Source organism: Saccopteryx leptura, chromosome 5 (genome assembly GCF_036850995.1).
Source record: "Saccopteryx leptura isolate mSacLep1 chromosome 5, mSacLep1_pri_phased_curated, whole genome shotgun sequence".
Taxonomy (NCBI): domain Eukaryota; kingdom Metazoa; phylum Chordata; class Mammalia; order Chiroptera; family Emballonuridae; genus Saccopteryx; species Saccopteryx leptura.
Window position 1 is genome coordinate 35,528,951 of NC_089507.1, and position 15,150 is coordinate 35,544,100.

A 15,150-nucleotide genomic window follows, 5' to 3' on the forward strand; every position below is an offset into this window, starting at 1 on the left:
GCAATTCATTGAAACTGCCACGTGCAACATTTCCAAAGCATCCGGCATGGGAAAAGTATTGCAGAAATGCAAACTTATTGTTTGGAATGAATGCACAATGGCGCACAAAAAATCGCTTGAGGCTCTTGATCGATCATCGCAAGATTTGCGTGGAAACATTGGACCATTTGGGAATGTATTAATATTGCTTGCAGGAGATTTCAGGCAAACATTACCTGTAATTCCTCAATCAACACCAGCGGATGAAATAAATGCTTGCCTGAAATATTCTACTTTGTGGCGACACGTAAAGACGTTAAAATTAACTACAAATATGTGTGTCCAGCTGCAAAACGATCGATCAGCTGAGATATTCTCAAATCAATTGCTGGAAATTGGGAACGGAAAGGTGCCGGTTGATCTGACCTCAGAACGAATTTCATTGCCTCATAACTTCTGCAATTTAGTGATGTCAAAAGAAGAATTGGCCCTGGCCGGTTGGCTGTGGTAGAGCATCAGCCTGGCGTGCAGAAGTCCCGGGTTCGATTCCCGGCCAGGGCACACAGGAGAAGCGCCCATCTGCTTCTCCACCCCTCCCCCTCTCCTTCCTCTCTGTCTCTCTCTTCCCCTCCCACAGCCGAGGCTCCACTGGAGCAAAGATGGCCCAGGCGCTGGGGATGGCTCTTCGGCCTCTGCCCCAGGCGCTAGAGTGGTTCTGGTCACAACAGAGCGACGCCCTGGAGGGGCAGAGCATCGCCCCCTGGTGGGCAGAGCGTCGCCCCCTGGTGGGCAGAGCGTCGCCCCCTGGTGGACGTGCCGGGTGGATCCCGGTCGGGCACATACGGGAGTCTGTCTCTCCCCGTTTCCGGCTTCAGAAAAATACAGGGGAAAAAAAAAGAAAAAGAAGAATTGGTTGAAAAAGTATTTCCCAATATCCAAACCAATTCTAAGAATCATGATTGGCTGAGTGAATGAGCTATTCTTGCGGTCAAGAACAAAGACATCTACGAATTTAACAATATTATTCAGTCTGACATTCAAAATGAGGCAGTCACATACAGTCCATTGACACTGTTGTGGAAGCGGATGAAGCGGTTAATTATCCAACAGAATTTTTGAATTCACTCGATCTGCCAGGAATGCCACCGCACGTACTGCAGTTGAAAATCGGCATGCCAATTATCATGTTGCGAAATATCAACCAGTCAAAGCTTTGCAATGGCACACGGCTTGCAGTAAAAAAATTAATGAGCTACGTTGTAGAAGCAACAATCTTGACAGGACCTTTCAAAGGTGAAGATGTCCTCATTCCTAGCATTCCTATGATTCCAACAGATATGCCATTTCAATTTAAGAGATTGCAGTTCCCAATTCGATTGGCGTTTGCAATCACCATCAACAAAGCTCAGGGCCAGTCTTTAGAATAGTGCGGTTTAGATCTAGACACAGATTGCTTCTCACATGGACAATTATATGTTGCATATTCTAGAGTCGGCACACCAGACAATCTTTATATCTGCACAATGAAACAACAAAAAATATTGTATACCCACAAGCATTGTGAAATTAAACATATTAGAAACGTGCGCTTTCTCTTTTCTTTCTTTTCCATTTAACCAGACTGAGCCACAGCAACGCGTGGCTGGGTACAGCTAGTTTTCAAATAAAGTTACCTTATTTATATGTAGTGCATGGGCCTGAATGGGGGTGGGTGTTTAGGTCTCTGCTAGGCACTTCTGATATCACTTCAGCAAAAGTGGATCAGGGAGTCACACTACCTACTTCCAGACGGATGGGGTGTGAGATCAGCTCCCCACTGAGCCCTGCCGAGACATGCGGGTAGGAGAAAGGGAGACCAGACCAGGTGGCCCATTTTATATTGCCTCCTTTTGCCACCATGGTGCTGGGTACATATATTATTATTAAGCCATATATTATTATTTTAAAAATTCAAAAGTGTCAGATTGAAAAAATGTTAGTAGGCAAAATGGTTATTTTAAAGAAATTTTGTGTTTGTAAGAAACGAGCAGAGGTGATGATATATATAATTGTTGCAAATAATTTTATTAGGGATTTTCTTTTTAAAATTCAGGGACTGAGGCGCTGGATGGTTGGCCCAGTGGATAGAGTGTCGGCCCTGCGTGTGGACGTCTAGGGTTCAATTCCCAGTCAGGGCACACAAGAGAAGTGACCATCTGCTTCTCTCCTCCTACTCCTCCCCCTTGTCTCCCTCTTCCCCTTCTGTAGCCAATGGCTTGATTGGTTTGAGCATTGCCCTTGGATAGCTTGGTTGTTCCAGCACCTTGGCCTCAGGTGCTAAAAATTGCTCAGTTGATTTACAACAGAGCATTGTCCCCAGACAGGGGTTGCCTGGTAGATCTCAGTTGGGGTACATGTGGGAGTCTGTCTCACTATAACCCCTCCTCCTCTCACTTAAAACAAATTCAGGGACTGAAACACCTTGGTCTTGCTAAAGGAGGATCCTGCTACATCAGGGGTCCCCAAACTACGGCCCGCGGGCAGCATGCAGCCCCCTGAGACCATTTATCCAGCCCCCGCAGCACTTCTGGAAGGAGCACCTCTTTCATTGGTGGTCAGTGAGAGGAGTACATTGACCATCTCAGCCAAAAGCAGGCCCATAGTTCCCATTGAAATACTGGTCAGTTTGTTGATTTAAATTTACTTGTTCTTTATTTTAAATACTGTATTTGTTCCCGTTTTGTTTTTTTTTACTTTTATGCATAGGGATTTATTCATAGTTTTTTTTATAGTCCGGCCCTCCAACGGTCTGAGGGACAGTGAACTGGCCCCCTGTGTAAAAAGTTTGGGGACCCCTGTGCTACATGCTGCAACCTGACTCATGTGTCCTCTGGCAGGTTTCCAAGTACTTTGAAACAGCAACCAAAGATTCCCTAACTGAAGAATAATTTTGTGCCACTGCTATATGGGTCAAAACCCTCCAGCTTTACTTGGGGGTAGTGATGAGGGCCTGAAATAAGAGGCTAGAGCAGGGGTCCCCAAACTACAGCCTGCGGGCCGCATGCGGCCCCCTGAGGCCATTTATCTGGCCCCACCGCCTTACCGGAAGGGGCATCTCTTTCATTGGTAGTCAGTGAGAGGAGCATAGTTCCCATTGAAATACTGGTGAGTTTGTTGATTTAAATTTACTTGTTCTTTATTTTAAATATTGTATTTGTTCCCATTTTTTTACCTTAAAATAAGATATGTGCACTGTGCATAGGGATTTGTTCTTTTTTTTTTTATAGTCATCCAGCCCTCCAACGGTCTGAGGGACAGTGAACTGGCCCCTGTGTAAAAAGTTTGGGGACCCCTGGGCTAGAGTGATCAAAGATAGTTGGCATATCCCAGGAATTACTGAATCAGTCTTCCCCTTTTCATCCCTCTAGGAATGGAATGGTTGTGACATTAACTTTTAATTGGTTTTTTTTTTAAACTGCATTTTTTTTTTAGATTTTATTTATTGATTTTAGAGAGAGGAGAGAGAAAGCAGAATGGTGGTGTTAGAGCTGGAAGCACCAACTGATAGTTGCCTCTCTTATATGTCTTGTCCTAGCAAGCCTGGGCTTTCAAACCAATGACCTCAGTATTCCAGGTCGATGCTCCATCCACTGCGCCACAGTCAGGCAACTTTTAATTGTTAATGGAAGAAAAGCAGCATTCACTATTGCTAGTGAGGGGAGTGAATATAGGAATAGTGGGAGGAAAGGCAATTTCTACATGTAGGATTAGCAGGACTGATTTTCAGATTTTTGGTGAGGTACAAAATAAAAAAGATGAATCCAAAATTACTCTTTTCAGCTTTTTTAACTGAAAGAATTACAGTGCCATTGACAAAAACAGGAAAAGCTACCATTCATAGGGTATTGGGAACATGATGCTGTTTTAGTGTAATTGACTTTAAATTATTGATATTTAACTCATTTAGTTTATAGTGGTTTCTGTATTTTTAAAGATACTAAAACTACCTTACAACTCTTTTATAAACAGCTTTATCAAGAAATAATTTACATACTATAAAATTAATCTGTACCTGTATAATTTGTGTACCATAAAAGTCATTATATAACTCAATGAATTTAGTATATTTACAGTCATGACATTTACCACAATTACACTACCATGTAATTTTTAGAATATATCACCCTAAAAAGAAACCTCTTCCCCATTTCTACCTCCAGCCGTAGGCAACAACTAGTCTACTTTCTGCTTCATGTACTTTTCTAGTCATTTCATATAAATGAAATCATAAAATATGTGTTTTTTTATGTCTGCCTTTTTTCACCGAACATGTTTTTTGAGGCTCACTCATGTTGCTTGCACTTTTTAAAATGAGCTTTATAGCTAATAGTAGAGGAATATACTAATAATACACGAGTCATGTGGGTAAATTATGCAAAACCAGTTAGTGCATGGAAAAGTTATGTACTAAAAGAATGGTGATAATATCATAAAGTGGTTTTATGATTGTTATTAATCTAGAATAGACTTTGCTCACTAATTACTTGTGAACATAGAACATCAGTATATGTAGTTATCACAATGAAAGCCAGGATGCTGAGGTAGAGATTTGCTATGAAACATTTGCAACATTTAAGTTAGAAATAGAATGAACCCCATTGATTTCATCTTCATTTAGAATTGTTAATAAGTTATTTCATAAATCTGCATTTTAGCTCATTATTTTTTCCAAATGAATATGGATTGTGCTCTAGAGAAATAAATGATCATCTTCCCTATTAGTCTTTATGGTCTTGATCGGAGTTAACTTGCCTTTTGAAACATTTAAGTATATAGATATATCTAAGCATGATTTTGTTTACTTCATAAATTCAACTTAAAGTGTCTTAATTTAAAAAACACTCTGCTTAGAATCAACTAACTTCACATTTTTCATACAGAGCCACATTAGGAATAAATATCAATTTACATAATAGGGACTAATCTAAGGAAAAACTATGAAGTAGGACATTTCACCCCTCTTTTCTGCTCTCCTTTTTCTTTTTGCATACCTTACCCAGGAGCTGATAAAATAGTGTCCCTTCTTTCCTTAGATTGATGTAATTTCATAAATGAATTTATATTGTTATTAAAGACTTAAAGTGTTGCTTTTTCTGACATTACAGTTTGAAAAGAGGGATACAAAGTGGGTACTGCTTAATTAAAAGGAATGAATTACTAATGGTAGATTTTTGTGTGATTTGTGGTAAGAAAGAACTGGGAAGTGGAAAGTAAGGTATTTATCTTCTCCATTCTGCCTCATGGATAGACTTAATGTATGATTATATTAGGGAGTTAATTAAGTACTATTGAAAACAGAATAAACTATTTTAATGATAGGTATTTTCTCATAGTTTTTGTAAAGAGAGTAAAAGAGAAAAATAAGACGTTTTTGGATTGGACAGTTGGCCTCATTTGGGTTCATTTAATAATTGAGATTTGAGTTTAAAATGATGGTTTTAGTGTCATTTCCTGCGCACACAGTAAATGTGGGTGATTTTAAACATACTCCATTTAATACTATCCAGAGAGATCTCTATTTTTTAACCTTGAGCGTAATGATGAATGTTACCTTTTTTGTTTTTGTTTTTCTCCTAGGCTGTATTCATCACCAAAGAAAAAACTTACACCAATGCAGAAATCGGTTAGCCCATTAGTATGGTGCAGGCAAGTTTTGGATTACCCAAGTCCTGATGTTGAATGTGCTAAAAAATCTCTTATCCACAAACTTGATCAAACTATGTCAGGTATGTCTATAATTTTACTTGTAAATTTCATCCTTTTGCTTTCTTTAATGAAAAATATATATGTTGAAGTATGCTTTTAGGAAGGCAGTTTGCTTGGCAGTGTTTTTTAAATCTCATTGTGCATGCCATTATGAGTTTTTGTCATCTGCACATAACTTTGTTCTATTATTTCACTTTTTTTTCAATCTCATTTTTATTTAGCTTCACTCTAAAGAATAAGATTCAAGAAATACTGGATTTTCTGTAATAGGTTTCTTATTCAAGTTAAAACAAATAACTTTAAAATATTTGTCTGATATTATCTAAAATTATCTTCACCACCCTTGTGGAAATTCTGATGTGGCTGAAAGAGAAAGGTTAAGAACCAAAAAGACCTGTTCTCACTCTAGCACTTAGTTACCATGTAACTTCTGCACATTATTTAAGTTTTCTCATAGGAATAAAGACCTTGTGAAGTTGTTTCAAGGATTAAATAATAATGTTTATGAAAAAGTCAAGCATATTTTTCTGTTTCATAGTAGGTGCTTAGTAAATGTATTCATTTCCCTTCCTTGTTATGTTTTTCTTTTTTTTTAACTCGAAATTTTAAGTTTAAATAGTTTTTATGCTCTTTTGTTTATAGCATTCACAAAGCTGTCAAAATGTGTCTATGAGTATTTATGGCATTTAATGTACCATGCCAGTGTGAGTAGAAATGTAGGAAAAATATTATTGACTCTTTCTTGGGATTTCTCTGTCTCTTAAGAATGTTAGCTGTTCTCTGGAATACTCATAAAATAGTAAGGGATTGGTGCCTGATCACTAACCCTAAATGGGCTTTTGGGTTCTTTGCTTTGCATTTACTGGGCAGTGGTGTACTTAAAATCACTTATTTTGGTTTTATTATCAAAATAATGTGCTCTTACTAGATTGTAAGCTATCCTGACTGGTGCTGGTGCAGTGGATAGAGCATCAACCTGGGACACTGAGGTCCCAGGTTTGAAACCAGCTTGAATGCGTGCTTCCCAGCTTGAGCGCTGGTTTGCCAGCTCGAACATGGGATCATCGACATGATTCCATGGTTGCTGGCTTGAGTCCAAGGTCACTGGCTTGAGCAGGTAGTCACTGACTCACCTGGAGCCCCCTGGTCAAGGTACATATGAGAAGCAATCAATCAATCAACTAAAGTGCCACAACTACAAGTTGATGCTTCTCATCTCGCTCCCTTCCTGTCTGTCTCTCCTCCTCTCTCACTAAAAAAATTTAAAAAACCAAAAAAATTTCCATCAATTTATTTTTCTTATACTGATTGGATCATATCACTCTTGCTACAAAATCACCGATGGCATTCTCATTACTACTAAATATAGTTAAGACTCCTGAGCATACTGTTCAGGCCTTTTGGTACCTGGTCTCACCTGGATTTTCCTGATTTGTTCCTCACCATGTGCTTTACCTTTCTAGTTAGCTCACTCTTTTTATTTTTTTGTATTTTTCCGAAGTTAGAAACAGACAGACTCCCGTATGTGCCCGACCAGGGTCCACCCGGCATGCCCACCAGGGGGCGATGCTCTGCCCATCTGGGGCGTTGCTTCCTTGTGCCCGGAGCCATTCTAGCGCCTGAGGGTAGATGCCATGGAGCCATCCTCAGTGCCGGGCCAACTTTGTCCCAATGGAGCCTTGGCTGCGGGAAGGGAAGAGAGAGACAGAGAGGAAGGAGAGGAGGAAAGGAGGGGGAAGAGAGAGTGAGAGAGAGGAAAGAGAGGGGGAAGGGTGGAGAAGCAGATGGGTGCCCCAGCCAAGAATCAAAACTGGGACTTCCACACACTGAGCCGACGCTCTACTGCTGAGCCAACAGGCCAGAGGTAGATAGTTCACTCTTATCCCTGAACACATTGTACATTTTCAAGACACTGCTTCTGTTCATGTTATAAACACAGACAGATGAAAGCACATACTTTTTCAACTTTCAGAAGAGTATCAAATTGTTATTCATTCTGTCAAAGCCACAGTAGTGCCTCTCCTTCCAAAAAGCCTTGCCTGGTTCTTTCCATTGTGATAATTTACTCTCATAATTTCCACAAACCTTTACATCTTTATGTTAGTGCTCATTTCATTTTGTCTTGAAATCATTGGTTTTTCTACCTGCACTACTTGGTATAAGCCTTTTGAGAAAAAGCATGTCGCATTTATTCCTTTTTTTTATACAGTGCTTGGCTGATGGTCAGAAATAGTGAATAAACTATTTTAGAATAGGGTAGAAAAAATAAATACTATTTAAAGTATTAATTTTTTGTATATAATTGCACTTGATATCTTAGCCTTATTTTGTACTGTTTCTATTTTAAATGTGTAGCACAATTTTTTTTCCCTCTCTTTCTGGCAGAAAAATATTTCTTGGGCCAGAAAATGGGAGGGGAGACTTTTTTTTTAAAAGCAAATTCTCCCATGTTTCGACTTTAACCTAACTCAAATAATTAATATTATGTTTTCCCCCAAAACCCCAACTTTGAAAAGGCTATTTTAAGCCCTGTCTAGTGGCTTAGAAAGAGCGTCAACCCGGCATATGAACATCCCAGGTTTGATTTCCAGTCAGGGCACATAGGAGAAACAACCATCTGTTTCTCCCTTCTTTCTCCCTCATCTCTCCCTCTTCTCTCCCTCTTCTTCTCTCCCTCTTCTCTCCCTCTTCTCTTCCTCTTCTCTCCCTCTTCTTCTCTCCTTCTTCTCTCCCTCTTCTCTCCCTCTTCTCTCCCTCTTCCTTCCCTTCTGCAGCCAGTGGCTAGATTGGTTCAAGCATGACCCTGGGCTCTGAGGATAGTTCGCTTGGAGCGCATCAGCCTCAGGCTAAAGCTCAGTACTTTAGCATCGGCCCAAGATGAGATTGTGGGGTAGAGCCTGGTTGGGGTGCATGTGGGAGTCTGCCTCACTATCTCCCCTCCTCTACCTAAAATAAAAAAAGAAAGAAAGAAAGGAGGAAAAGGCTATTATAGAAAACTCATTATTTCACAGTTTTTTTTAAAGTAATACAGTTTGTTACAGAAAAATGAGAAAATACAAATGTGCTTTTACATTCATTATATTTTTATTTTTTTTTACATTCATTTTCTTTTTTATTCTTTTCCAAGTCAGAGGAGGGGAGATAGAGAGATAGACTCCCACATGCACCCCAACTGGAATCTACCCAGCAACCCGTCTGGGGCTAATGATCTTCCCATCAGGGGCCATGCTTGCAACCAAGCTATTTTTAGCATCTGAGGTGGAGGCTCCACAGAGCCATCCTTGGCACCCAGTGCCAATGTGCTGAACCAATCAAGCCATGGCTGCGGGAGGGGAAGAGAGAAGAGGGAGAGGTAGAGAAGTATATTTGTGTCCTGATTGGGAATTGAACCCAGGACATTCACACACTGGGTCGACAACACTCTACCACTGAGCCAACCTGGGCCAGGACCTCATTTTATTTTTAAAGGCCATTCAAGGTTGATCTAGCTGGAATAAACTTTCTTTTTTTTTTTTTTTTTTTTTTGGATTTTTCTGAAGCTGGAAACGGGTAGGCAGTCAGACAGACTCCCGCATGCGCCCGACCAGGATCCACCTGGCACGCCCACCAGGGGGCGATGCTCTGCCCATCTGGGGCGTCGCTCTGTCGCAACCAGAGCCACTCTAGCGCCTGGGGCAGAGGCCAAGGAGCCATCCCCAGCGCCCGGGCCATCTTTGCTCCAATGGAGCCTCGGCTGCAGGAGGAGAAGAGAGAGACAGAGAGGAAGGAGAGGGGGAGGGGTGGAGAAGCAGATGGGCGCCTCTCCTGTGTGCCTTGGCCGGGAATCGAACCCGGGACTTCCGCATGCCAGGCCGACGCTCTACCACTGAGCCAACCGGCCAGGGCCTAAACTTTCTAATAAGAAGTAAACTTATTTAGTGCCTAACAATTTGTTGAAATATTCTTTCTATGATATTTTTTTGTTGCTTGGTGTGGCTGCTCGTACTTGTATAACACAATGATAATGAAAATATCGATTGGGATTATTAAACTGATATATTTTCCCCTACTACTATAAGAATGTTTCTTATACTGCAATTGAAATTGCAATAGAAATGCCTGACCATTTGGAGACCAGTGGAGAGGTGGATAGAGCATCAGCCTAAGACACTGAGAACCCAGGTTTGAAACCCCAAAGTTGCCGGCTTGATTTAAAACCCCATGGTTGCCGGCTTGAGTTTGGGCTCATCTGGCTTGAGTGTGCGGTCACCAGCTTAAGTATGAGATCACAGACATGACCTCATGGTCTCTGGCTTTAAGCCCAAGGCTGCTGGCTTGAGCAAGGGGTCATTGGCTCAGCTGAAGCCCCCCAGCAAAGGCACATATGAGAAAGCAATCAATGAACAACTAAGGTGCCTCAACTATGAGTTGATATTTCTCATCTCTCCCCTTCTTGTCTGTCTGTCCTTCTCTGTTTCTCTCTTTCTCTCTGGAAAAGAAATAAAAGAAAGAAAGAAACTTAGGTAGACAACAACTTAATGAATTTCCTAATAGGAAAAACTGTAATAAAATGTTAACTTTTTCTTAGTTATTAAATTTTATTTCTCCCTTCTCGTTAATGCAGCTCTCAAGAGGCAGAATTTATATAATAATCCTTTCAACTCCATGAGTTACACAAGCCCTTACAGTCCAAATGCAAGTAGCCCATACAGCAGTGGTTTCAATTCTCCATCCTCAACCCCAGTGCGACCTCCTATAGTTAAACAGCTAATAATTCCTGGAAATTCAGGTAAGGAGAAAATGAAATGGAATGATTAAAGAATGATTTTTAACTTACTGCACTACCTCAGAAAATACCTTATTCATTATTAGTTCAAATTATTTTATTTATGAAACTTAACTGATTAGAGAAAATATCACTGAGGAGCTTGTTGGCACCAGTTACTATACACAGGGGTACAGATAAGCCAGTTTACAATCATGAAGTTTTCTTTAGCATGTAATTAAAAGTTTTAAAATCTGTCTTCATTAATTAGGGTCCCAAGCTTGATTATTTTAATCAATAGATGCTTATTCAATAGTGTGCATGGATTATAAAAGCTACAGAGTTGAAAACTTTTTCTGTGGGATTTTAATATTGATATTGCACTTAAATAGTAGTATAAGGCTATATGTGAATGTGTTGAAAGAGTATTTGGGCCCTGGTCAGTTGGCTCAGGGGTAGAGTGTCAGACTGGTGTGTGGATGTTCCAGGTTTGATTCCTGGTCAGGACACACAGGAGGAGTGACCATCTGCTTCTCCATTCCTCCTCCTCCTCCTCCTCCTCCTCCTCCTCCTCCTTCTCTCTCTCTCTCTCTCTCTCTCTCTCTCTTTCTCTCTCTTCTCTCTTTCCTCTCTTGCTCTTACCCTCCTGCAGCCATGACTCGATTGGCTCAAGCGAGTTGGCCTTGGGCGCTGAGGATGGCTCCATGGCCTCTGCCTCAGGCACTAAAAAAAAATGGCTCCAGTTGCAATGGAGCAGCCCCAGATGGGCAGAGCATTGCCCCCTATTGGGCTTGTTGGGTGGATCCCGGTCCAGGCGTATGCAGGAGTCTGTCTCACTGCCTCCCCTCCTCTCACTAAAATGAGGGGGAAAAAGGAAAAAAAAGAGAGAGAAAAAGAGTGTTTGGAGCCCTTAAGTGACATGGGTGGAATAGATTGCTGTAGATTGGGGAAGAGTGTTCCACTTTGGTTCTGGGCTGAGATGTTACTCTGTGGCTTATGGCTAATTATTTTAAGTTCCCTGTAAACTAAAGTATTGTAAATGATCTCACATTTTTGACCTGAGTACTCCCGAGTCTGATGACTTTGTTGACTCTGTTGTTTTTTTGTACATGGGTTGTTACTTGCTACGTATTTCACCCATTACTGTCATACAGGAAAGTTTCATTTGCTATTATTTGTTTAATATAAAATTTATTGAGGCACTATTTCAGCCTAGCTTTCCTATCCTGTCCATTATGCTCTTCTTGATAATATAAACATGAACTATTTCATATTCTTGCTCTTCTATGTACCTTCGTGTTGGAGCTGACTTAGGATGAAGAATTCTGAAAAACAGTGTTTCAAATAAATTCGTATTAGAAATAGTAGTGAGGCCCTGACCAGTTGGCTCAGTGGTAGAGCGTCGGCCCAGTGTGTGACAATCCCAAGTTCGATTCCCAGCCAGGAACCACAGGAGAATCACTCATCTGCTTCTCTACCCTTCCCCCCTCTTCTTCCTTTCTTTCTCTTCCTCTCCCGCAGCCAAGGCTCCATTGGAGCAAAGTTGGCCTGGGTACTGAGGATGGCTCCATGGCCTCACCTCAGGTGCTGGCATGGCTCCAGTTGCAATAGAGCAACGCCCTAGATGTGCAGAGCATTGCCCCCTAGTGGGCTTGCCAAGTGGATCCTGGTCGGGCACATGCAGGAGTCTGTCTCTCTGTCTCTCTACTTCTCACTTTAGAAAAATACAAAAAACAAACAAACAAAAAAAAAACAACAGAAATAGTAGTGACACTGTTGTGATTTTATTATTCTCCACTAGAAGTTGACCTAAAGAAAGCATTTTCTTATAAACAAGTTGGGGGCCCTGGCCAGTGGCTCAGTAGATAAAGCGTCCGGCATATGGACGTCCTGGGTTTGATTCCCAGTCAGGGAACACAAAAGAAGCGACCATGTGCTTTTCTCTCCCTCCCTCTCCCTCTTCTCTCCCTCCATCTCCTCCTTATCTCCCTCTATCTCTTTCCCCCTCTTCCCCTTCCACAGTGACTCGATTGGTTAAAATGTCAGCTCCGGGCACTTTAGATAGCTTGGTTGGTCCAAGCATCAGCCTCAGATGCTGAGGATAGCTCAGTACTCGAACATTGGTCACAGACGAGTTGCAGGGTCAATCCTGGTTGGGATGCTTGCAGGAGTCCTGTCTCACTAGCTCACTTCTCTCACCAAAAACATACCCAACAAACAAAAACAACATGTTGGACTCTTGTGTATGTATATCATTTATTTTTTTGACCTGTCTTCTATCCCCCTTTTGGTTTAAAACGAAAAAATACTTTTTTTATCTAGTCATTTTCTTTATCCCATCTTTGTGCTTCACTAGTAAATTTCAGAGAATTCCTTGGATCACCATTACAGGTTTGGCAAAGGAATTTTGTAAACATGGCATAATGTAGGAGAAATGAGTTAGTGTTCTTTTTTCTTGGTTTGTTTCTAACTTTCTGAGGAATTCTGATTTTCCTCAAATGATAGTATTCAGTTTAGGAAAAGTAGATGTTTTTATTCAGGGAAAAAGATGATGGTGTTTGCTAATGACTATGAATTTGAGAGGAGAAACCCCACATCATAAATTTATCTATTTATAGAGCAGTATTATTGGCTATCTTGTAAAAGTTTAAGTCCTCAAACATGTATTATTGAAAACTACTTGCTTGGAACTGTGTTGAAAGCTTAACTATTGATATTTTATAAGAGGATAGGTAAGTTATAGTTAAGTGAAAATGTGTTTTGTGCTTGTGCTATAATATATTTAGGAATCTTCATAGCCCTCTTTATTCTTAATAAGGTCAATTTTTTATTTTGATATTTGGGAATTTTATAAACAGAAAAGGCAGAATAATAATGAACTGAACCAAAAGCCATATCATGTTAATTGCAACATACGTTTATTCAATTTTTGTTTTACCAAAGTTTGAATTTTTTTCTTTTTAAGGTAATTTAAAAAATTCATCAGATAGAAATCCTCCACTCAGTCCTCAATCCTCTATAGACAGTGAGTTAAGTGCTTCAGAATTAGATGAAGATTCAATTGGATCCAATTATAAGCTAAATGATGTAACTGATGTGCAAATTCTAGCTCGGATGCAGGAAGAAAGTAAGTATTTTAATTGTTAAAGTTGAAGTCTTTCATACAGCAGTTTTGTTGTGGGTATTAAATATGTCTTAAAGTGTTGTAGAATAGTACTGTAGTAAGATAGAAGTTTTGAAATTTTAGAGGCTTATTCAACATATGGACTTGTTAACTTGTTTTCAGAACCAATTTTACGTAGAGCAGTTTGCTATGTGAGGAGCAAAGACAGGAAGGTCTCGCTCTGCTTCCATGACTGGTAACCATGACTGGCATGTTACTCTGCACTGGAACGCAATGTAGTGGTTTTCTTAATGTAGACCAGGGTTTCTCAGCATTTTTTTTATTGTTGCCCCCACTAAACCGCCTTTTTAGATATTTTTTCCTCTCTCCTCCGTGAAATTTTAATACCAGAAATATATATTTCTTTATACACTATGAGGAACACTATCTATTATGTTGTCTAAGATTTTTTCACATCCCAAGAACCAATTTTTACTCCCTTGAAACAAATATCACCTACCTTAGAATGTATAAGACATTAAAGAGACCTTTATGAGACCATTGCGGTTGTGGCTTTAAATTTAGTGAAGCCTGTGATGTTGCTTTGCAAAGTGGTCCTTGCAACTTTTCAGGTCACAGACACCTTTAAAAACCCAGTAAAAATTATGTCCCTTGTCATTCCTAAAATGTGTATGAGCACATAGTTCTTCATACTATTTCAAGGGTTCATGGATACCCTGGCTCTCATCTGAATGGGAGATGGTAATTATAGCATTATTCTTCCCTTTACATTTTATTGTAGATGCCATGGGCTTAACTGAAATAAGCAGTCTCTCTAAAGTGATGCTCTTTAATCTTTATAATAAAAAGACCCTGGAAGCACACATTTCACAATGGCAGTGAGCTGAGGGTAGTGGAGCATTGCTGTAAGTTGGTTCAAAAACTGTTTTAGACCCTTTTTTAATGTAAATATGTAGTAAATTTTATTGTCATAACGTTTATTAGGAAACTGCCGAATGTTCTTATTCTATTGATTCATCACACAACTTCGCTTAGAAAGATAGGAAGACTTGATGCTTGCTTTATCTTTAGCCCTAGAAACTAATAACAGGGTACTCTCTTCTGTAATTTTGTACAGCGCCTCACTGAGCCTGGGGCATTGTCAGCTAGTGAGGGGCTAGTTAATGTTGTGGATGTGAAAGGGGAATAAAGAGAGCTGCCGAGTTGTAACTTAGAGTAAACTCGCCAGTTCTTCTTTGAACCCTGCCTGTTTGGACCCCAGTGTTTTGTTAGATATGCAGTCAGCTAGTTGCTGTTGCCTTCCTTCATAGTGTGCTTTGGTAGCAAATAATAGAAATTTTAGCCTTACTTTCTAAGCCATCTACATGTGCAAGTATATATGTTCCCCTGGTGAAGGAAAAAAAGATATTAAAATTGTGTGCAATTCTTCCTTGAAAAACCAGTTTGGGTTTTTTTAAGAGAATTATTTTTCTTTTTACAACCTTGTTTTTCCAGTTTTTTGGTAATAGAAACATAGATTTACAGATTTGGACTATTGCCTGGTTAAGCCCTCTAACTT

The 15,150-nt window shown here is 40.0% G+C and overlaps 1 protein-coding gene across 3 annotated transcripts in view; it reads left to right on the forward strand.

The window, feature by feature from the left end:
* Positions 1–15,150, forward strand: part of SLAIN2 (SLAIN motif family member 2) — an 82,284-nt gene that overhangs the window by 20,881 nt on the left and 46,253 nt on the right. For 2 of the 3 annotated variants that reach the window (XM_066387737.1, XM_066387738.1), the window contains exons 2-4: positions 5,596–5,744; positions 10,328–10,492; positions 13,434–13,595. In XM_066387737.1, coding sequence (XP_066243834.1) covers positions 5,596–5,744; positions 10,328–10,492; positions 13,434–13,595 — 476 coding nt within the window. The remainder of the gene's footprint in view (positions 1–5,595; positions 5,745–10,327; positions 10,493–13,433; positions 13,596–15,150) is intronic. The other variant, XM_066387740.1, reaches the window with a different exon arrangement.